The sequence below is a fragment of the Phalaenopsis equestris genome, unplaced genomic scaffold (assembly GCF_001263595.1).
Source record: "Phalaenopsis equestris unplaced genomic scaffold, ASM126359v1 Scaffold000053, whole genome shotgun sequence".
NCBI lineage: Eukaryota > Viridiplantae > Streptophyta > Magnoliopsida > Asparagales > Orchidaceae > Phalaenopsis > Phalaenopsis equestris.
In genome coordinates, this window is record NW_018164495.1 from 1,170,373 (window position 1) to 1,195,501 (window position 25,129).

The following is a 25,129-nucleotide window of genomic DNA, read 5'->3' on the forward strand; positions in this document are numbered from 1 at the left end:
TTTCAGGATAATGTGCTAATTCTAAAACGCGGCCAGCGGTGGTTGCGTGCTGGCCGCGGGAGTCGACTTGCGTTTAGTGTAAAAACTTAAACGTAATTTCAAATAAATTGGCGAAATGCGCGAACCAAACAGTACGAGACATTTTGAAATGCAGCCCGCATTTATAAGCTAAACATACCCATAATAATCAGCTCGCACGCACTTTCTTCCAACCAAACCACAATCTCGTGTATTAAAATGCCCCATCCGGTAGGCTACCTATGCGACTCCTTCCCGTCTTACCTAAGCTTGGCTTGTTGGTTCGCATCCAGCCGCTCATATTCAATCCCCATCCACCGCTGCTTAATCGGAGGGACGAAACTTCTTCTTCGTACGCGTCACAATCCGCATGAAATCTGTCAACTACTCCGGCCAACCAACCCGATGGCAGCATCTCACCTAAAAATAAAGTCCGAGATTTTAGCCACGTGTCATTTTCAGATCGACTTATAAGATTGGGTCCACGTTAAGCAGATGCGATGCGAGGGATCATCAGAAAGCTCTTCGGGGAAAGTGCGATTTCATTTTTTTTTCGTCGTTTCACTTCTCCCACATAGCAAAAGAAAGGAAGACTTCAACCATATTCATCTTCCTCGTTCACGTCTGCGTAGCATTTGCTGTGCGCGAGAAGAGATGTCGTGCTCGTCTTCGTCGGGATCGGAGGAGGACGAGGGTGTGGATGCGTACAGGAAAGGAGGCTACCATGCCGTGAGGCCGGGAGATCACTTTAACGGAGGAAGGTACGTCGCTCAGAGGAAGCTTGGGTGGGGGAATTTCTCCACAGTATGGCTTGCCTACGATACGAGATGCAAGGTTCGATCGCTGTTTGTGCTCTAATCTTGGTGCTTTAAGTGATTACTGATGCCGAGTCATAATCGATAAGCTGATCATTTTGGGCACCTGATGTGTGATTCTTGAACCTTTCCGTCTCAAGTTTGAGTGACTTTCATTAGAAATTTTTCTCATTGGTTTGCTGTTTTTTGGTGTTTTTCTACTTCTTGGCCTATTTATCGTGTTGATTTATGCTTGGAGGATGCGTGTAAATTGTGATTTATGCTTTATCCCTATTTCTTATTTGTATTTTATCTTACGGAAAAGCCAGTTTGCTGGATTTTGGTTTCTTTTGCAAATCAGATTGCTGATTAGTGAAAACTGAACCTTTTCTGGATGGTGCTTTCTGCTTGTAGTTTAGATTTCTTACGCGGTACATGTCTAATTCCTTGTTATGCTTATTTACATAAAAAGAAAAAAAATTCAATCTTTAAATAACATCAAATTTATCATAAGGCCAAACTTCTGTTAAACATCTCCAATATCTTTTTTTTTTTGGGCGTGATAGAAACATTTCTGCATCTCAACAAATTCGTGAACTTTTCTTTTCTAGCACCCGAATGACCAATGGAAATGACGGTCTCTTTATTGTCACCTCTCAGTGCCTAGACTTTGATTCCATGGCTTCTGGAACACTAAAGTAACTTCAAATAGAAGACACTAAGTATAAGATCCTTTGGTAGAGTAAGCTGTTAAATTTCACCGGGGCAGAGTTTAGAATACCATGGCTGGCTTATATTCTAGTCTTTTTAAAGGTTTTATAAGTTGAGCACAGTGGTGATCACATCTACTGATGGCCTGATGAGATTTATAAGTTATATAGACAAATAGGAGAAATAATGCAGAACCGCTGTAATGGATTGACAAATTGGAATGCGAAGTTGGATGCAATGCTAGGAGACATCCCACAGAGATGAGATAGAGGTGGAGAGGAGATTGAAGCCATGGATGACGGAGACGGAGAATTGAAGATAAAAGATGGTAGAGACAAGAGACAAAGAAGGGAGCTATTTGAATGTGAGCGTTTATGTGGAGTTTCAGTGTATTTATGAAGTGCTGGTAAGCTGAGGTTTAGATTTGTGGTAAATTTGATGTTTTAAATAGAGTAACATGTAATTCATGTAAATAAGAATAATTGGGTGTTAGATATTTGAAGAAATAGAAATTGGTTTCTAAATCCCCTTATTAGTTTGGTTTTAATTTGTTCTTTTCTTTTCTTTTTATCAATTTATATATATCTCATTCATACTTCTCTCGTTGCTTTTTATGTTTCTAATTTTTCTTTTTTTTAAAATTCTACATGCTAGATGCTTACAAAGGCTCAACATATCGTTTTAACATTTTGTTATTTAGCTGAAAAGTTATACCAACCACTTAAATTTTATTTAAAATTATTATTTGGCTATATTTAGCATCTATAATTCACTTAAACTTCATTTGCTTGACAGAAATTTGTTGCTCTTAAAATTCAAAAAAGCGCCTCAGACTTTTCACAAGCCGCTCTCCATGAGATTGAGATTCTAACAGCTATTGCTAAGGGTGATCCATTAAATTGCAAATGTGTTGTCCAATTTATTGACAAATTCAAGCATGTCGGTCCCAATGGTCAACACCTATGCATGGTATTTGAATTTCTTGGAGATAGCCTACTACGGCTAATTCGTTATAGTCGATATAAAGGAATTGGAATAAAAAATGTGAAAGATGTGTGTAGATCCATTTTATGTGGCCTTGATTATTTGCACAGGGAGCTTGGAATTATCCATTCTGATTTGAAACCTGAAAATATTCTTCTTGTTTCCACCATTGATCCTTCAAAGGATCCCATACGTTCAGAATTTACTCCAATGCTAGAGAGGCCAGAAGGAAGCATAAATGGAAGTTCTGTTGTTAACAACATTGAGAAGAGGCTCAAGGAGAGGGCTAAGAGGGCCAGAGTTCGAATCTCAGAAAGAAGATTTTCAATGGAAGGTGTTGGGCAAGGGGGAGTGCAAAAGGAGAGGACTTTGGAGGGGATTGATCTAAGATGCAAGATTGTAGATTTTGGTAGTGCATGTTGGGTGGATAAGAAATTTGCAGGTGAAATTCAAACAAGGCACTATAGAGCTCCTGAGATTATTCTTGGGGCTGGATACTCTTTTTCTGTTGATCTATGGTCTTTTGCTTGTATTGCTTTTGAACTTGCCACTGGTGATATGTTGTTTTCACCTAAAACTGGAGAAGGATTTACAGAAGACGAGGTATGCCTTTTCTTTCCTGTTTACATTACTACTAGTATTTTTTTTTTAATGTTTTTTTCTAACCTGATGAAATATAAAAAGAAATTAGTACTTCAATAAAGCTTTGACTAAGTGTATAAAAATGAACAATTAGTCAGACGAAGTTTTCCCTTACTATATTCATGTTATCTAAGTGAGAGCTTTGTTTCTATCATAATGAACCTTTAATTATAAATCATCAATTGTTAAGGTATTAATTAGCGCAATGACATGTGGGTCAATGATCAGTTTGTTTTGCTATTCTTTTTTTTACTAATCGAAAATTGCTCTTCTCGTAAAGGTATTTGTAATTAAAATTTTAGTTCTTCTCTTAAAGAACTAAATTGATTTCATAACAGGAAATTAAATTTATTTATATGCAAATGCAACATTAATAAATTCTTGTTTGCTTCCTAAACAAACTCTACAAAGAAAGTAGTTCTATGTACATATAATCAATCATATAAGGTCGAATTAAATGATAATTCCAGTTTCAAATTATCTCAACCCTTAACTACAAATTCAATATCAAGCATAACCAAATATTTAAAAAGAAAAACAAAACGAATTCGGCCTTACTGTGTTGTTACATGAAATTTGATCCAATGTTGTTGATTTTTCTCATTTGGTGTTCAGTTGACGATCTGAGCACATATGTATTCCCGAGAACATTCTACTTGATCTGAACAATATGATCTGAGAACGCATGTCAGTAATTTTCAAGGAGAACCGGGCAGTTCAATTTTTAACAAACATAATCTCGTTTTTTTTTTTTCGTTCATAGTTGATCTGATCTATTAATTATTAGATATAGTCACTAGATCACTTAATGCTTAATAAAGAAATATATACAATATGTAAATGCCAAGTCAATTCAAGTCATTTTATCATTGCACATGAAAATAGAGTAAGAATAAAAATAAATTTCATTTAAAATTCTCATTCCTAAAATACCATCAAAGTTAAAGGTTGGTATTAAGTTAATACCATGAAATTCAATATAGCGACTAATTTGGATCAAATTTTCAATAATCTTGGAATAATATGGAGCTCTTTAAAAATCTGGGATTAAATTGGTCACTTGTTGAAAGCTGGGGACTTGATTTGGGCTTTTGTTCTTTCGAAATTAGGTGGGATTTTTTAAAATTGAACTCTCTCTCTCTCTCTCTCCTTCCCTATAGGTTCAAAAGGTTTGAAATGAGTGATTTCTTTTCTTTATGACTTAATATATAATATATTGATGAGTTGGGGGATGGAAGTATTGTGTGGAAGTGTGAAAAGAATGCGGGGATTGGGAATTGCAATTGCTGTCATTTGATTCACATAAAATGTGTTGGCCAAGAGTCGTTTAATTGAGACATTTTCTTTTTTACTTTTTTGTTCAGTTTCATAAAACAAATGTTGAATTCAAGGCTAAATGCTTTGAAAAACTAAGATGATTTGGAAGTAACAAGCCGATGTCATTATCTAAACGCTCTTTAAATACAGATTACCTTATAAAGATGTTTTGTATTCAGGAATTTTAGCTGTAATACTAAGTGATGATGTGTGGGGCAGCGGTAATGGTGATTATGGGTAAACATTTGATATCTTAATTGTTGAAATGGAAATAAACTAGTGTAGATGGAGAAGTAGGGAGATTAAGATAGGAAGGAAGTTGAGAATACTGAAAGAATGAATTTCTAATAGGAAAGGAAATAGAGATAGAAAGAGAAAGAATGCATGAAGAGAACTTATGATTTTGGAGAAGGGAGCTATCAATTCTCTTTTTGTCTTTTCTCATAAAATCAACTGAAGTCCTACTATTTTTAATTGTAGATATATTCATGAATTTTTTAGCCTTGCTATAATTAATATCATAGCAACATACTAAATCGGTAAATAATCGTTTATTATTTTAATAATTAATAAAAAGAGAGAAAAACCAATAACATAATTTAAAAATCATACGTTTTTCATCATAGTATCAATTGAAGGTCTACTATTTATGATAGTGTATATTTTCATGAACTTCTTGGTCTTTGCTAAAATTTTGTAACTTTAATTATTGATAAAGAAAATTATACTTGAAGGATACCTTTTGATGGTTGATAGTTGAAATAATTAAGGGGCACCCTTATCATTTTGTTTCATGAACCGGGTTAAATCACCTGAAGAACTGTAGCTTATGCATCCTTATTTTTTTTCTAGGCACCATACTGATTGTGATAAGTTCCTTATTACAGTTAACTTGTACATTAAGGAGCTGCTCGGTTGATTGTATTAAGATGTACTGTGTTTGAAATTCAGGTATTTTACATAGTTGACTATTGGTTTTAAGAATAATAAATGTAGATAAATTATCAATTTTATTAAATACACTCCATAGCTCGTATTTGTGGAATTTGGTATTTGGAAAAATGTTTGTGGGTTTTACTTTAGTATTTGAAAAAAATAGTGGAAAAATATTAGAGGGCTTATTCTTATTGATACAAAGAGGGTATAAATATACATTACAAGATATACTGGTAAGGAAAACAATAAAAACATAATACAGTAGGTAAGGAAATGAATAATAATAAATATAAGAGACAACTAATCTCTCTAAACTAATCTCTCTAATTAAGGACTAATTAAGGAGACAAAATAACTAGAGATTCCTAAGATCCATTATACAATTTATAACCCTCTAAATATATAGTTATAACAAATATGAAATATAATCATCATTATTTGCGAGATCTTTCAATGCTTTTCCTCAAGCTGACATGAAGATGTCACTCATGTCAAACTTGCTAAATAGATTCTCGTGTTGTACTTTGGAAAAACTTTTTGTTAGAATATCTACTGTTTGGCTAGCAGTGGGTATGTAGGACATACATTTCACACCACTAACTATCTTCTGCTTGATGAAATGATTGTCACTTCTACATGTTTTGTTTTGTCATGTAGAACTGAATTATGAGCTATAGAGATTGCAGCTTTGTTGTCGCAGTAAATTTTGATAGATGCTGGTATAGGAATCTTTAACTATTCCAGGAGTCTTTTTATTCATAATACTTCACAGAGTCCATGTGCGTCCATGTGCCACCGAGTCTATGTGCCACTGAGCGGAATTTTGCTTCAGCACTATTTCTTGCTACCACACTTTGTTTTTTACTTTTCCAAGTAAACAGATTTCTTACTGCAAATGTACAATAACCTGATGTGGATCTTCTATCATTTACGTTTCCTGCCCAATCTGCATTTGTGAAGGCTTCTATTAGAAGATGTTCTTCCTTTTTGAACAAAAGTTCTTTTCCAGTTCTTTTGAGATATCTCAAAATTCGGAATACAACTTTGAAGTGAGTATGTATAGGTGAATGCATGAATTGACTAACCACACTAACTGCAAAGACTATGTTAGGTCGAGTGTGAGCCAAATAGATTAGTCGTCCTACCAGTCTTTGATAGCGAGCTTTGTCCATTACCTCATTAGTGTTGCTATTTTCAACTTTATATTAGGTTTAATTGGCGTATATGCTGCCTTGCAACCTGTCATTCCTGTTTCTTTGAGTAAATCAAGTACATACTTGCGTTGATTGACAAAAATTCCCTTGGATCTTGCAAACTCTATTCTGAGGAAATATTTAAGCTTTCTCAAGTTCTTAATATCAAATTCGGCTTCAAGTTTTCTCTTCAAGTTGCTAATCTACAGAGGATCATCCACTGCAATGATTATGCCATCTACATGCACAATCACAATGGCTACTTTACCTTTGATGGAATGTTTGAAAGGAGTGTGATCAGCTTGGCTTTGAGAGAATCCATGTCTCTTGATAACGTCACCAAAACGTTCAAACCAAGCTCTAGGAGACTGCTTTAACCCGTATAGAGACTTTTTTAATTTGCATACTTTACATTTTTTAAATTTTTTTTCAAATACGGGTGGTAGGTCCATATATAATTCTTCTCGCAATTCTCCATTTAAAAACACATTTTTACATCAAACTGATGAAGTGACCAGTTGAAGTTAATTGCAAGAGAAAGAAGTACTCTAATAGAGTTAATTTTAGCAACAGAAGCAAAAGTCTCTTGGAAGCAAAAGTCTCTTGGTAATCAAGTCTCTTGGTAATCAATACCACGAGTTTGAGTAAATCTTTTTGCTACTAGTCTCGTTTTATCTCTCTACACTTCTATCAACTTTAAACTTCACCATGAACACCCATTTGCACCCCACAAGTCTTTTTGTCGTTAGGAAGATGAATGACTGTCCAAGTGTTATTTCTTTTAAGAGCATTTATTTTTTCCATCACAGCTAATTTCCAACTCGGTTCACCTAATGCTTCCTGAACAGTTCTTGGATAAAATATATTAGAAATCCTCGACACAAATGCGCTGTGATTCTATGATTTTTTTGATAGTTTTTCATATGACAGTTCTTGGAATAAAAATATTTCTTTTAAGAGCATTTATTTCTTCCATCACAGCTAATTTTCAACTAGGTTCACCTAATGCTTCCTGAACAGTTCTTGGATAAAATATATTAGAAATCCTCGACACAAATGCGCTGTGATTTTTTTGATAGTTTTTTATATGACAAGGATTGTGTGGTAGGATGTTTTGTGCTTGTTCGGATTTCTTTTCTGAAAGCAATTGGAAGATCAAGATCAGAATGAGTGGAAGTAGAGGGAAGGTTACTCCGAGGTTACTCCGAGTTGTAGGCTCCGAGTTGTAGGGCCATTATTCGACAAGGGTGATTGAAGATTGAACATCTGTTGAGGGAACATCTGGGGCTGTAGTAACCTTATAGAATTTCTTCATAGTATAAATTTGCAGCTCATGTTGAGGATTATGATCCGTTGGAAGTACTTCTCCCCCCATCTCTGGTAAGGTTATATCTGACAAAATAGGATTACTAGTGCTGACCCTAATTTCTATATCAGAATTAGTTAAAGAAATGAGTAAAGTTTACCAAAAATTATTTTCTTCAACTAAATTCTCCCCTGAAGAAAATTATTTTGAAAAAACGGGTGATCCTCGATAAACTTGACATCCATGCTCTCAAATTTTTTTTTTTAACAGGATTAAAGCATTAGTACCCACGTTTATTGGACACATACCCAATAAAAACACATTTTTCAGCTTTGGGATCAAGTTTTGAGCGAAATATATTTGGGACATGCACATAGCAAACACATCCAAAAACTTTTAAAGGGAGATCAACAATTATCTTAGCTGTGGAACAATAATTTTTTAAGACTTGTAAAGATGTTTTAAATTTCAGAACTCAAGATGACATTCTATTTATTAAATAACAGGAGGTAAGGAGTGCATTACCCAAAAATATTTAGGAACATCCATGCAAAACATAAGTGCCCTGGTAACTTCGAGTAAATGTCTTTTTTTTTTTTCAGTAATACCATTTTGTTATGGTATGTCACGATAAGTGAATCGATGCAGTATATTTTTTCAAAATAAATGTTCGAAAAAAATTGTTGAGATATGTAGTCTCATTATATGTTCTTAGAATGCTAATTTTTGTTTGAAATTGATTTTCAATCATGTGGAAAAAATTTTTAAATCGTTGATCAACTTCAAATTTCTTTTCCAATAAATACACTCAACAAACTCGTGTGTGATCATCAATAAATGTTACAAACCATCTTTTTCGAGAAAGTGTTAACTTTGGAAGGTCCCCAAACATCACTATGCATCAAATAAAATGGTTTTGAAACATAATATGATTTTATTGGAAACGAAACACGGTGACTTTTAGATAGATTACACGCTTCACAATGAACTTTTGAACAATCAATACTTTTAAATGGTTTAGGAAATAAAAATTTGAGATATGGAAAATTAAGATGCCTTAATCATTTTTACCATAACATAACTTGATCACAATCAAAGTTTGAACTTCTACTACATAATCCATGAGCTGTTTTATTTGCATAATCAGTTTCATCATAGTAATACAACCCGTTCATTTTTCTAGCAGTTCCAATCATCTTCCCCGAGTTTCGCTCCTGAAAAACACAATTGGAAGGAGAGAAAAAAATGGAATAATCAGAATCTTTAAACAAACAAAAAGAAGATTACATGTAAGTTTTGGAACATACAAGACATTTCAAAGAGATTTTTTCTGAAATTTTAATATTTACTTTTCCTGCAATAGGTGAAAAATTGTCAACAAAGTTTTGGAACATACAAGACATTTCAAAGAGATTTTTTCTGAAATTTTAATATTTACTTTTCCTGCAATAGGTGAAAAATTGTCAACAACAATTCTGATTTTTTTGGAACCGGAACATGGATAATATGAATCAAATAATTGAGAACAGCTTGTCATATGATCAGAGACTCCTGAATCAATGATCCAAGGAGTGGTACTTCCTAGAAAAGCCAAAGGATTACTACCTGCTTGTGCTATCGAACCGATAGACGCATTAGATGATGAGCAAGATTTTAGCAGTTTAAGAAGATGACTTAATTGCTTTTTACTAGGTGGAGATGACTCAGTCTCATTTGTGATAGGTGTGCTATGTTCACCAGATTTTTTTCCTTTACGGTTAGGTGATTTAACATGCAATTTTCAACATTTTTCACGAATATAGTGTGGCTTTTCACAGTAGTCACAGTGCATGTTGTTTTTGTCTTCTACATTGGTTGTGAGAAGATTTCTTGCTTACTTGAGCTTCAGGAATAACCAGCTCTGATCTTTCCACGGACTCGATTGAACCTGTCGTTTTCTTTCCCAACATCACATGTCTCTGACTCTCCTCTCCTTACTTCCGCAAAAACTTCACTAATTGGAGGTAGGGATTTCTTCCAATTATTCGGCCACGGACCTCATCAGATTTCTTCCAATTATTCGGCTTCCAATTATTCGGCCACGGACCTCATCATATTCAACGTTTAGACCTGCAAGAAATTTGAAGATTCGACCAGTATTCACTATCTTCTTGTACTGGTTGTCGTCATCATTTGATTTCCATTCATGGTCGTTGAATAAGTCCAGGTCATGCCAAATCCGCTTAAGAGAATTAAAATACTTTGTTACAGAATCCTCACCTTGGCAAATTTCTCCAAGTCGTAGGGTCAACTCATAAACTTGAGATTGATTTCCAAGATCAGAATACATTTCTGAAACATTATCCCATAATTTCTTGGCTGTAGAGTAACACAGATAATTTGTACCATCTCTTCAGTCATGGAATTGACCAACCATGTCATTACCATTTAGTTTTCTGCATCGCAAATGACATAAGTCATGTCATTCACGTCATACTGTTTAGTATCATATGTGATATAGCCAATCGTTTCTCTTCCTCGGATATACATGCGAAGAGATTGTGATGATCGAAGAAAATTATCACAATTTAGTCGGATTGTAATGATTTGAATGAGATGATTTTCATATATATTTCTCTGAGGTTCGGACTGAGATAGCTGAAGACGTTGACTTGTCCTAGACGTGACTTTAGACATTTTAGAGGTGAAGGACTGTGAATTTGCTTGAGCCCAAGATTCGCCCGCCGAAGCAAAAGATTACCGCTTCGGAGAATTACCGCCTTCAGGATCGAGCGGTGAGCGGTACAGAGGTGAGCGTCTTTCACGAGACAGGATCGAGCGCAGGCGAAGCAGACGAGCCTTTAGAGAATTATCAAGTGGGATCGAGCTCTCCAGGCGAAGCGGTTTTCACGAGACGGGATCGAGCGCAGGCGAGGCAGGTGGCTTTTGTGAGACGGGATCGAGCGACACAGAGAGGATCGCACAGGGCATCGAACAGTTCCACGATCGAGATCGAACAGGCGAAGCAGACGACTCTAAGATTGAACAGCTCCAAGGATTCAGATCCTCAATATTCGACGAGTCTTTGATACGTGGAAAAATATTAGAGGGCTTATTCTTATTGATACAAAGAGGGGTATAAATACACATTACATGATATACTGATAGAAAAAACAATAAAAACAGAATACAGTAGGTAAGAAAATGAGTAATAATAAATATAAGAGGGAGCTAATCTCTCTAATTAAGGAGACAAAATAACTAGAGATTTCTAAGATCCATTGTATAATTAGAACCCTCTAAATATAGAGTTATAACAAATATGGAATATAATCATCATTATTTGCGAGATGTTTTAACAATATCATAATGGTTGTTCATAATCTACACGCCAACATTATTGTCATATAATATAAATTATTGGAATAAAAGAATGATAACTACTGTCCCTTTTATCTTCTGCCTCACATTCTTTCATCTCTTGTTGCTCTTTCAGAACTTATTGGTCTAAATTTGCAGGACCACTTGGCTTTGATGATGGAACTCCTTGGAAAGATGCCTCGGAAGGTGAGTAATTAATTCATCCATATCTTTTGTCCATCTTCCCAGCCGTCTCCGTTAACCATCCCAGTCTCACTTGTGAGAGCAGGTTGCCATTACAGGATCCCGATCGAAGGACTACTTCGACAAATATGGAGATTTGAAGCGGATCCGAAGGTTGAAATTCTGGCCCATGAATAGGCTTTTGGTCGAGAAATACAAGTTTTCCGACCATGACGCACGAGAGTTTTCAGAATTCCTTCAACCACTCCTTGATTTTGCTCCGGAGAAGCGGCCAACTGCAGGGCAATGCCTACTGCACCCATGGCTTTGCGGTGGAGATCCAAACACGGGGTGATTCTAGAAAAGCTGGTAAAGTTTAAATGGTTGGATGAAGATTTTTTTGTTACAAAAAAGTTCTGAATTGGCTTCCATAATGATTTTGAGAGAAGGTATGTATCTTGAAAATTCTTTTGAAGGATTTATGGAGTTTCGAATATTGTGGAAGAAGGTAGAAGATATTCTGACTTATTGGCCATTTTGAGATGAAAGGAAGTGGCACTATTTAAAGTACCTTCCATTACATTTTCTCTGCAAGATCCATAACCCCATTATGGAGTGATTACAGCTTCTGTAAATGGTTGAGCTTAGGAGGATAAGCCATATCTGAGAAATATTTATTCATTTTGAGTGATGAGTGAGTTGTGCTATTTATGACCTGTTCATCCATTGCATGATTAACTCCAGACTTTGATTCCTTTTTTATGAGGATATTCAGGCATTATTTGTATAAATAACACCATTGAAGACCTCTGATTGTCATTGTATTGATTCTCCTTTCCAAGTGAAATTTAATTATATTATACCCATTTGCCCTGTTGTAATTATGTGTTTTGCTGAAGGTTTAACTCATTGCCATAGATTATCTAATGGATATTACATTTATTTAAGCCCAAATACCTATGTAGCTCAAAATGTTTTGCACAGATTTTTGTTCCAGGAAGAATTTTTTATCAAATGACCATTACATTTATTCCTCTTTGATCGGAAATCTATGGCAGTGTTCTGTGATAGTTAAAGTGTGATATTCTTGGTCAAACATTCAGTTCATCAACTTCGTACAAAGCACATTGATTGGGGCACCACTTTGTTTGGAATTTGATTGATGATGACAATATTCTGTTGAATAAAATAGATTAAAGCAGAATCTGGACTGCATGCTAAAAAAATATACTACTAAATCATAAGTTCACCTATTATAAAATTTTGGTGAATATTAAATCTCGTGCTTGATTGTTCATTCGGGCATTTTGAAGAACAACACAATGCTTAGAGCTCACTTTGATCATCCCTCACTTATCTATAAGTGAAAGATGAGGTGGAGATTGTTATGAAAAGTGATAAAATCTAATGGTTGTAAATTAGATAGTATGTATATTAGGAAAATTGATATTATTTAACATAATTTAAGGAGATCTAATTATATGATCTCTCAGATATTTAATTTTTTTTTAATTTGTAAACCCTAATCATTCCATATTTATATAGTGATTATAGAAGATTTGTATGTTTGGGTTGTGACCTTAACTCAGTCGATTTTTCTTTTTATCCCCACATGATAGTGAAATAATATCTTATTTTTGGTTATTTGTTTGTTGTGTGAATTTATTTTCTGCGTTATTTTGCGCAAGATAACATTGTCATTGCCGGTCCCAAGCCGAGATGAGAAAAGTGAAGAGTTGAGTAAGGTAGTCAACAATCAACGTAAAACTTGTCGAAAAATTCATGACATGAATCTTTTTGATCATTAGAGAATGAAAATGCCACTAAATAAGACACAATGGAGAAAAAAATGATTCATGTAGCCGACCCCACGTTGTGGGATTAAGGCTCTGTTGTTGTTGTTGTATTGTTTTGCACAATAATATAATCATTGCTTTAATTAATATATCAATTTAGTGGCTAAAGGGAAGGTTGGGATTTGAAAAGCCACATAGTTGAATCTAAAACATGCTTTAAGAATGAGAATTTGAATGTGGAGAATTGAACTATTGAACTTCCAAGGTCAAATTTGACTAATGTTGTTTGAGTTGACCAGTAGTAAGCTAACTAGCAGTGAGAAATGGCCACCCTAAAAAACATCACTAGAGCACCACCTTTCAAGACCTTATATGAAAAAAAAAAAAAAACAGAAAATTTGATTGGAAGATTTACATACACACCACTCAAGTCTTGGGTATTTACATATATAAAATCTAAACATCAATATATATAAGGTGTATATACTTAAATTTGAAAAGGTGTATTTTCTCTTAAAAAGTTGAAGTTAGCTCTTCTAAACAATGACACGATCAACATAACCCGACTAGGGGCCGTTTGGTGCAGCTTATAAGTGCGGCTCTGTCTTTTTTAAAAAGCAGTCTACCCGTTTGCTTTGCGCGTTTTTGAAAACGTTGTCTGCCACGTTTAGGTTTTTTAACTAAACGCAGGCCTGCGGGCCGCGTTTCAGAATAAGTTGCTTATCCTGAAACATAAAAGTTGGCCCAAACAGACCCTAGATTACAACCCTAATTTAATTATTGTAATTATTTCTTTTTATATTTTTTATCAGCTATTATTAAATTTGAATGTGTTTAAAATAGTTACATAACAAATTAAATATTTTTATACATATTTTTTTGTTGCTTAAGTATTAAGATTTGAAAAAATAAAAATCGGAATAAATGACTTTTTCATTATAAAAATAAAATTATACTTAGATCATTATTACGTTATATTTCTTCATTAACTAAAAAATTTAAGACATGTATGAAAATATTATTGCTAAAAAAGACTTTAAGCCACTTTAAATATAAAAGTACTTTTAAAATCTCATTTTGTATTAAATTTTTTTATTTGGATAATTATTACATTACATTTCTTCAAGTTATACGCAAATATTATTATAAACAGAAATATTAATAGATTTATTAAACATTTACTTTAAATAAACAAAATATAATTTCGAGCTTATAATAATATTTTCTTGGGAAGCAGCTCCCGGCGAGGATCGAACTCGCGACCTTTCGCTTACGAAGCGAACGCACTACCACTATGCTACGGAAGCAAACAATTGGTGGTTAAAGAGTTGATCTTTACATTATTATACACCAAGTAACCCCTTACGAAATTAAATATTATGAATGAACAGCCAGGTTTTAGGAATTAATTGTTCAAAATTAATATAAGAAAACCTAATTCCATGACTTTGCAAATTAAGGGCCCGTTTGGGGCAGCTTATAAGTGCAGGCGGCGTTTTAAAAACGTCGTCTTACTGTTTAGTTTGTGTGTTTCGTCAGCTTATCCGAAACCGCGTTTGAATTTTTACAATAAATGCAGGTCGCGGGTTGAAACCCGCCCGACCCGCAGGCGAGCCGCGGGCCGCGTTTTAGGTTAAACAGCTTATCGCTTATCTTGAAATGTACAAGCTGCCCCAAATGCAACATAAATATATATGAGAATGACACTTTAGACAACCACAAGAGTATATATTTTTAAAATTATTGATTTTTTTATTAAATTAATCGTTATATTCTTTTAGGTCAAGCAAAAAATTCATGTTATATTATAGGAATGAGAAAACCTTAGTACTTTGCTCAATTAATGTATAAAAAAATATAAATGACCTCTAAAAAAAACATTTGTTGGTAGTAGCTTGATTATTTGTTTCTAAGGAATCTCTCTCCCCCTCTCTTTTTCAGACAAGATGAGGGTCACACCTAACTTTGTTAAAAATAAGAATGAGTGCAACTCAACCCCATAAAAACAAACATAAACAAATGAGAAAAATTTGCGTACGTAAGACGTTTGCAGAGTTACGTACATCGGAGGTTATTGAGAGCGTATTGAGGGGGTATATCCGCGTTATACCCCTTGTAACATCTCTGTAACCTACCTATAACCCCCCAATACCCTCTGAATAACCTCCGATGTACGCAGCGCTGCAAACGTCTTACTTACACAAATTTTTCTCGAAACAAAGAGCATTAGAAAATTAAAATAAATAAATCAAAAAACTTATAAAACAACAAACAATCATGAAAAATCAAAGATACAAAAGTAACACGAGCCCTCCTAAGAAGGTTTGACAAAGAAAAAGCTTTCAGACAGTAAAGATGCTCAATCAAGAACTGTGAACCAAGCCTCAACACAACTTGAATTATGAAGTAACAAATCCAAATAGCTCTGAATATCAACCAAGTATTGTCTCCACCTGAACCCAAAAGAAGAATCAGACACTAGAGAAGAAGATCAACATCCAACAACAGAAGGAGAACAATAAGAATCAGACATCCAACCTTGGCCAAATTTTTTCAAGAAATGCAAGAGCATACCAATATGCAAAATAATAAAAGCAATAAAAAACATTTAATAATATCAAAGTATTGATAAGGAAATGCTAAGATATTTATTTACACGTGTTAATAATCCAAAAGCCCAACACAATCGACCATAAAAAGGTCAAAGAAGGAGCAATGAATAATAGCGAATAAGAGAAAAAGAAGAGAAGCAATGAGATATATAAACGATCCCAAAGAAAAGAAGCGCAAAAACTTGAAAGATGGATAAAGTTCATATTAAAGCTTAAGCTAAAAAGCAAATGAAAGAAAAGCAATGAAATACCTTCCAAAGAGTCCAAGGATTTAAATAAAAAAAAAAAAAAGCAACAATGAAAATTTCACAAGATCGATCTGACAACAGATAAGAAGCTCAACATTCATAAGGAGAACGACCAAATAAAGAAGAAGAAACACATCCAACCAACATGAACAAAATCAAAAAGAGAATGCACAACAAACAACATAAAATGTTAAAGAAATAAAAAAACATCCAATAAGAACAACATATGAGCAAAATCCAAGTCCAGAAAGATAGATAAACCTCAAATAAAATAAAAGATTAAGAAAAATGTGCTCATAAACTTACCCAAAAGAAACATATGGAACTTCCTTCCAAGCATTATGGATATCTAAAATAAAAAAGGCCATAGTTATTAAAACAAAAAACAATTGAATTTTAATAACAGGTAGGAAACCAACAAAACTCAACCCAAACTAAACAAAAGAAAAGAACAATAATAAAATAAAATGGATCATAAAGAAAAAAAAAACAAAAAAAAAAAAGCAAAACGAATAACCCACCAAAAGATTAGTATAAATTCAAAGCAAAAATATAGGGAAGTAAAGAGATATAATCAAAATAGATAATAAACTAAAAAAAGAGAAGAACGCGACAATCTAAACAAAAGAGAAAGCAAAAACAGCCTAAATAAACAAAAAATATCACAAAAAAATAAATATAATTATTTATAAAGATCATTAAAATACGAAAGAATATCTTCTTTATACTTTCATCTTCTACCATTCCAATTAATAATTTTATAAATATTAAAAATCATAATAACAATACAAGAAAAAAATTATTTAAAAATTCTTTCATTCCTCTCTCTACAAATATAATAAGTTAAGAAAATTTTCTTAATAATATTAGAAACAAAAGAATCTACTTCAATGATAATGAAGCGTTATTATCACTTAAAATATAAAAATTCTCATGAGGCGTATAACTCTTTATTAAAGAGTGGTCAAACTTACAATAAAAAAGGTATAATTATGAGTTACATTATGATTCAAACATCTGACTTATTAATCATAATACCTCTGACAATCAATGCATCTTTAGTTTTGGGAAAGCTGCAATGGAAAAGTTGTGTGTATGTTTGTATTGTAGAGCTGTGCAACAGTTGTTTATGAAAAAAAAAATGATATTTTTTATTTTGTATTGGTGTGTTGTTTGTAAGATAATCATTCCAGACGTAATAACTCGTTCATGGAAATAGAAAGTACATTCAAAACCCTCTAAAACTCATACGTTCAAATAGTACATCTAGAGCTGGCATCTCACTTAACAGTGAGTAACATAACAATAAAAATAAAAAAATAAAAGGGAAAATTTCATACATAGGAGCCAATTCTTGTGGATTTACCTATCTCACACCTAAACTTTCATTTTTACACATATAGCACTTTACCTATGGATGAAAAGGTGGATTTGACTATAAAAATGTGATAATGAGTGTTACTTTCATATGATATTTGTAATTATGAATGTAAATATCATATGAAAGTTTAGGTGTGAGATAGGAAAATATGAAAGTTTTGAGTGCGATGTACGTAAAAGCCCCAAAAAAATATTAAAACAACAATCATCATGTATTTGGGAATGAAAAAGAGCAAGATAAAAAAAAACAATTATAAAAATCAATCGAGTATTTGGGGTTGAAAAGGACAACAATGAGGAAATTGAGATTAAATTAATCGAGTATTTAGGAATGAAAAGGGCGAGAAGAACAGTTAAAAATTAAGCAAATACTCTTTGTGAGATACAACAAACATCATGTTCAGTAAGCAAAGTTAAGTTTGCCTCCGTAAAGTAAAATTTTGTCGAGAATGAAAGTACACATGGGGATGATTGTTGATCTCTAGAACACTAACATAATTGATTAAATGTAAAGTAAATGAAGATAGAAATCCACCTAACCATGTATTCAGCTATGAAGATGCAGTTTAAGTTTAGGTAAAGCCTTTGCCAAACCTTTCGACACAGTGACTAACATTTAAATATGGTGTAGAGTAATCAATGACTTTCCAAGGTATGTGAAAGATAAATAGGCCGGGTTTGGGGGATGCACGAGTTGTACACCATATAGACTGTAGTTGATCACATAGGTCCTAATGGTGAGCTGAGAATATATCTGTAAATCACAGGAACTAAAGTCGGCAGTTGCACGAGCTGTGAGCAACATATGTCGTAGTTAATCATGTATGTTATAACAGTGAGTTGTGATAACGTTCGTAGGTCGTAGGGCCCAGAGTCGGAGACTGCACAAGCTGTAAATTTAGCTTGTCGTAGATTGTCACATAGACCGTAGTTGTAAGTTGGGATAATTTTTTGTAGATCGAGGGTGCTGAAGTCGGGAGTTGCATGAGTTGTGAGCCACATAGGTCGTAGTTGGTCACGTTGGCCGTAATGGCGGGCTGTGATGACGTTCATAGGCTGCAGAAGCTAGTCAAGAGCTACTTGAGCTGTGAGCCACATAGACTATAGTTAGTTACACAAATTATATTGGTGAGTTGTAATAACATTCATAGGCCACAGGGGCCAGAATATGGAGCTGCACAAACTGTAAACTATGTAGGCTATAAGGTTTAGCTAGAAAGTAGCTGGTTATAATTTTAAATATTAAACAAAAAAATCGTATGTTCTTTACGTACATACCAGTTCTAATAATAATAATAATAAATCACCACGCCAATATATATATATATATATATATATATATTGCCCCTTACTGTTGACTGTACCTAATAATAGTTTTTCTTTTTATTAAATACCGGAAAGTCATATTTAATTGATACTTTTTGTGAGCTGGGAAGTGGGAAACACTTCGCTTGAAAGCCAAGTGGTACGATAAAAGCATAGGTGGAGCATCCATGGCCGCATGCTCTACCAGCCCCTTTCTATCATGGCCATAAGTTTCTTTGTAATAAATATCAACTATAGGGAAAGCGTTGCCAGAGAGGGATGTAGAGTAAATGCATAAAATGATGATTCAGAGATGAACAAAAGCGCAATAGAGGTGTCAATTAGACCAGAGCACCTCATTAATAATGAATTCTATTTCATGTGCTCCGTTCATTTAAATGGGCATAACCAAATCTAGCAATGTTACCAAGGACCCATTTAAACCCACACTTTAATGTAAAGTTACTTAAATTTAATTTTGCAAATAAACAATTACATGAATAAAAAGGAGGGAAATTTACATGCATATATTTTTATGTGTTTTTATATCAAATACCTAAACTTTTATATTTATATTTATTTTACCTGGTGGTATAAACCTATGTATGAAAAGATGAATCACTTTGAAAAAGTAAATAATAGTGATATTTTTATATGATGTTAATGATTTAGATGTTTTACAGATGAATATGGAAGTTTGCGTGATCCGCAACGTTAGAGTAATAAATTAGTGTCTCAGAGTAATATGAGATCCAACACACACACACATATAAAAGGAAAGTAGTGAGAGAAGACACCACGATTTTTATATAGAAAACTTTGGAAATATTTAGTTTCAAACTATGGAAAGGTTTAGTATGAAATCCATCTGATTATCCTGTTACGAGAGCAAATCTTTTAGATTTGATTTATTTAGGAAAGACAAGGGTAGACCTAAAGAGACTTGGGCATATTGTATAAAAAAATGATCTTAATATTAGAAGTAAGTGAAAATATGACACTTATTAGGATGCAATGGAGAAAAATGATTCGTGTAGCCAAACAAACTTAGTGGGATAAAGGGGGGTTGTTGTTGTCGTTGATGATGAATGTATTTACCTTGAATGTTCGTAGCATTAATAATATTGGAAGGATTCCATTTAACTTAGATTCAACCATTATCAACAATATGAAAGTTGTTAATACTCATCTCATTTGAAAAAATATTGAATTGATTCATAAGGAATTGGTCAAAGGCTGAAGAAAAAAGGAAGTTCCTCTTTAACATGATTTTTATAGTCAGAGATACTAACATTGTTGATAAAATTACATACATTTAATATCTCCATGTTTTGAAAGAAAATGGGCAAATGTACAAATGTTAAGAATGAGAAATTGTCCCTTTAGACCTACCCTTTTTCCATTAGAGGTAGACGATCAAGAATTGGTGTTACTAGATAATTTTGCAAGAAGTAGATTATTATTTCTGTAATGAGGAAAGGGAGAGGGATACAACTCTTTACAACACAACATAGGTGATTTTTAGTCTTGCATACCATGTATTTACAGTATGATAAGTGAATTCCCTATGAAATATTCCATATTAATATATGTGTAGGAAATAGGAGTGTTAAGTTCAAGGGAAGGAAGAGGAAGGGAAGCATAAGGGATCGAAGAATAAGTACCTTGATTATTAGAGAGATGATCAACATGTCTAATATTACTTCTATTAGGCCTTAGCCTTTAATTCTTAATGAGGTTTCTTCTATACATAGAAGCATCTTAATCAGGTGGTTTATAATTCGAAGGTTTAGGCCATGAAGAAGAATCATATGCAAACGAAGAACAATCCTTATATGCAGAATGTTTCCATTCACAAATCACTTCTTAAATAATTCTCTTATTAACATTTATAAAAACCAAATCATATATTAATCTTAATAATATTTGAGCATGAGTAAGACTGGATTCTTTAGTGTAAGAGGATATACAATCAAAGGAATACATGTCTTACTGGCTATTTTGGAAATCCCTTTTGCAAACATATAATAATGAGGGAGATTTTGAAACTTAACTCGCATAGGAACCTCATGAAAGCCCTCTTTAATAGATTTAAAATTGTTAGTCTAAAAAAATGAAGCGTTTATAACCAATAAACTACGACACTCCCAACATTACCATATATTCATCCTCAACATCGTTAAATTTTAGAAGAAAAAAAGCCTTCATTGAGAGATATTAACTCAATGTAACCTTTCAATATCAAAATATTTTTAATAGCTTGCAACAACTTATTGTAAAATGGGTGCACCCAAGGTGTATCTGACCAGCTCAAGCCTTCATTGCTTGGAACATTAATCCACCTCCTCTTCTGGAAAAAAAAAAATCTTATTTATACAAGGAATGAATGAAAGATTAAAGTTTGTAAGATTAGGGATATGCAAAGAAAATATCCCTTTCCAGTTAAAAGAATGACCATGACCAATAATAGAGGCTATAACAGAAGATGGGACGGGTGGAAATGACAAACAATTCATAGCCTGCATAAAGTGTCACCCCTAAGCAAAGTGAGGGGGGTGAAAAGTAAGATCAGAAAAGGAGACAACCAGGGCTTCAAGAGGAAAAAGGAAAGCAAAAGAAGATAAAGAATATCCTAGAAGAGCTTTGAGAGTAGCTCTCATTTAAAAACTCCCCAAAATAGCAAAGTTTGAGGTTTACAATTAATCTAACATTAACTAGGCGGTGTCTACTTGTCTCATGGAGACCCGGGTCCCCGGGCAGGCATAATTTCTCACATAGGTAGTATGTTCATACTGGTATATCATATTCATGTGTGTCATGTTGCATGTGACATCTTTTCATCCATTTGCATGATGTGTGTTTCGCCCTTTTGGGCACCTATTGTGATTATTTCATACCTTAGTAAAACAATGACAATGTGAGCTTCTTGCATGTTTGTATGCTTGCCCATTCACCATGACAACTTGTCCTACTTGTTGGGTGAGTGACCCCGTATCGGTCGTGATGCCTTAATGAGCTTTGATCGTTGGGTTGATCCTGAGGAGCAATGCGGTAAAGTAATCGGGATTGACATGAGTATAACTGTGTTAAGCATCCAAGGGTTCTAATGTGTATCATATGTGTTACAGACCCACATTATAAGTCCTCTATTTTAAAAGTATAAAATAGATATTTCTACTATTTATATATTATTCACTATATTTTTAAAATATATACGTTAAGTCATATGTAAGGTCACTTATTTTAAATTTCTCCCCTCCTTGTGACGTGATTTAGATCACTTGGATCTTTAGAACAGCGCCGACGTGTCGACCCAGTCAAATTCATACGTTATTTAAAGACTTTACCCTATGCACTTATAAGCTAGGTTAGGACACTTTTCGTTACATGGTGTGATATGCTAGGATTTAAGGTGTTAAGTAGTGTTTTTAGATGCCTTTGATTATTGTACTGTACTGGTTCTCCTTGTGCTAGCCATGCATCACCCTTCTGCTTTTTGGTGTGCTAGTGCGCTTAATGTGCATAGTAATATAATAGGGTGTTCTTCTGCAGGGAGCCATGTCCATTTATTTGCAAATACACAAGTACCGCTATGAGGGAGCATGCAATAATTTCTATCTCTTTTGTTTGCAGGTGTTATGCAACTCCCACAATTATAAGGCACAATCTATTTTGCATTACATGACTTTTGCTGCTAACTCTTGTTTTCATCTAGGTTGACTCTTTTATTTTCTCTTTCAATGTATTTAACAGAGTCCCTAGATTGAGTCTGTATCAGAAATAAGATATGAACATGAGTTTTAAGGTAGATGATGCATCAAACCACGTGACGGGGACCAGGAGCAGCAGCTTGTGTCCTATACCTTAAGTCTGATTTCAATATTTTTGTATAGATCTGGGACTGGGCATGTATGTGCGGAGTGACCGCATTTCCAGCTTTCTTGGGATATCTCGTCGGCCTAACGACATTTGGCTTCCTTATATATATTTTTAAATGCTTTACTCTTTTTATTGAGTATATGCATGCCTGGATTGTTTTTTATTATTTATTTCTGTGCATCAAGGATTCTATGAAAATTATAATCTAGACTTGTTAAGGACTTGAAAGTTATAATTCTTTTACTTAAAAATCCAACTAAAAGATTAAGATTATTAAATTTTAGGGTTAAAAGAATCGGGAATTTTCAAAACTTCTCTTTACTTTTTGTATGGCCTTTGGGTGTGTTTTAAAATAGACTGCATGCATGACCGTAACCAAGCCATATTTAATAGGGTCTCCACACTTAAGATTGTGGTAGATAACTGCTTCATATTTACATACCCCGAGGAGAAGCCCCCGCACTTCTCCAACCCGACTAGCTCTACATACATTTTTATATAGGTGGTTGTCTAATGTGTCTAGGGTGTTAGAAGGACCCCGACCAAGACGGGTAGTAAGTCATTTTGTTGGAGTGTTTATAGGTTTGTAGCTAAACGTCTCTCTCTCTCTCTCTCTCTCTCTCTCTTTTATGTTACTTCATCGCCGCTTCGACAGGTATAAGTCCCACCTCTTGGGGCTCCAGCCGATAGTCATAGGATAAATTTTCGTTTCTTTGACCTTAAGGCTGTCGATGTTCCCATAAACGATGCAATTCACAGATTGTTGACCAAATATCTTTAGTCATGTTGGGTCGACTATCTTCAAGATCGGGTAGACATAAGATTCTAGTAGCTTGGGATGACGAGTCCGTGGTACCCAGCTGCTTCAACCTTCTAGGGATTACTTCTCTCTTTCTTTGACTACCCTTGTTGAGCCCCGTCTACTCATTTGACCTTGTTGATATCATTTGGTGACCCAAAGCCTATGAGCTACCGCCCGTTTGTGATACGATGATTTATCATCTGCCCTTATGGTATGGGCGTGCTTTGACGCATAGGGACATCCCCATCAAATGGTCATGGTTATTTCGTAGGTTCTTTATGCTGATGAGATGCTACCCATTCGGGATGAGAAAGACTCACCCTTTACCTGATGACTTGGCGAAAGATTTGAAGCATTGAAACTTTCTCATATGAAATAACTATTCTTTGTGAGTTTATTTCCCCAGGATCATGATAATAAAAGCAGAACTATTTTTATCGAGAGTATTCTGGGATATCTTCTTAGATATAATTAACCAAGTGGATATGTCTCCTTGGGAGTGCTCTTGACCCCGGAACAGACACATGCAGTTGATTCACTGGTTTGTGGGTAGTCTATGTCGATACTCTTTCACGAATACTAATCTAATGTGCTTTTACCCGATCTTGTTCAGACAGACATGCTTGAAGTTCCTTGCAAGGTCTGATTCTTCCCTTTTTTATGATCATCATATAATCCGGAAAAGAGATTTCTCCTGGAAGAAAAAGTATACGACGATCATCAAGCTGACGACCCTTTTAAAATAGAAAGAGAAAGGAACGAAATCACTGTTGACAATTTGTCGATAGCATTTTACAGTGTAATTTAAATTCGATCAAATTAGCTGAATTCTAAGTTCAGCCAAAATGACATATGGAGTGAACTTTAAAAATTCATGAAAACTTTACATTGTATTTATGCTTATTCATACGAAACACAAATGTTCTCAAATCCCTGAAAATAAATTAGAGTACACAAGAAATCCTTCCAACTAAACGACCCCTAGTGTAATAGGTGTATATTGCTTTGCAATGCTGCTCATAATTAAGGGCGAAATTACGTCCAAACATGTGGTCGCTCTCGCCTAAACAGCAATACAAGCAATAAATTCGTAATAAATTTGCTTCTTCCTCAATTATAAGGTCGGAATAGAAATTATTTGAGGGGCCAAGAGGTAGATATAAATTTTTGTTTGTCACCTATTGAGATTGATATCTTTTTATTCAAGTTTGTATTAATATAAAAAAATGCACGAATGTAAAATATTTTAAAAAATAGGCCGATCCTAATTTTGAGTAGGTCCAAAAATCAAAATGAATTTCAAACCACTTCTATTTTAAATTGAGTTTCATAAATAAAAATATATGCATGTCAAAATAAATATTAGGATTTTAGAGTTAATCCAAACCAATTTGGGGTCATCATGTTCTTTCTCGCATGCAAAATAGAAAAAAATTGTGCCTGGATAATGCATGTCCGGATGACGATGTGAATAGCAGCATGTTAGTGTTTACGCCATCGTGGTGTAATCCACATCGTTGTTTGGATATTCTGACGATAGAGTCCAAATTGTTGCTCTCCTAAGACCAAATATGAAGACATGAGTTTAGGAAGAGCTCGTTGAGAGTTAAATAATATTCCACTCACACGAGAAAGTGTGACCATTGGAGAGAGAATATTATGTTCGTCGTCCACATATCTAATC

The 25,129-nt window shown here is 34.1% G+C and overlaps 1 protein-coding gene and 1 non-coding gene across 2 annotated transcripts; one reads left to right on the forward strand and one right to left on the reverse strand.

The window, feature by feature from the left end:
- The first annotated feature begins 267 nt into the window (after nucleotides 1–267).
- On the forward strand, nucleotides 268–12,397 carry LOC110019190 (SRSF protein kinase 2-like). Its single transcript, XM_020716774.1, has 4 exons — nucleotides 268–852; nucleotides 2,319–3,110; nucleotides 11,400–11,447; nucleotides 11,530–12,397. Exons 1-4 carry the CDS (start codon nucleotides 514–516, stop codon nucleotides 11,776–11,778), a joined length of 1,428 nt encoding a protein of 475 aa, XP_020572433.1. The 5' UTR covers nucleotides 268–513; the 3' UTR covers nucleotides 11,779–12,397.
- A 2,057-nt stretch (nucleotides 12,398–14,454) lies between these two features.
- TRNAT-CGU lies at nucleotides 14,455–14,526 on the reverse strand. Its single transcript has one exon. It is a non-coding gene; the product is annotated as a tRNA-Thr (tRNA).
- Between the last annotated feature and the right edge of the window lie 10,603 nt (nucleotides 14,527–25,129).

Excerpts from the sequence above, each read along its gene's own strand:
- LOC110019190 (XM_020716774.1), top strand. The coding sequence starts at position 514 with ATGCGATGCGAGGGATCATCAGAAAGCTCTTCGGGGAAAGTGCGATTT. Across the intron at positions 853-2,318 it reads CCTACGATACGAGATGCAAG|AAATTTGTTGCTCTTAAAAT; the intron begins GTTCGATCGCTG and ends TTTGCTTGACAG. Across the intron at positions 3,111-11,399 it reads AAGGATTTACAGAAGACGAG|GACCACTTGGCTTTGATGAT; the intron begins GTATGCCTTTTC and ends CTAAATTTGCAG.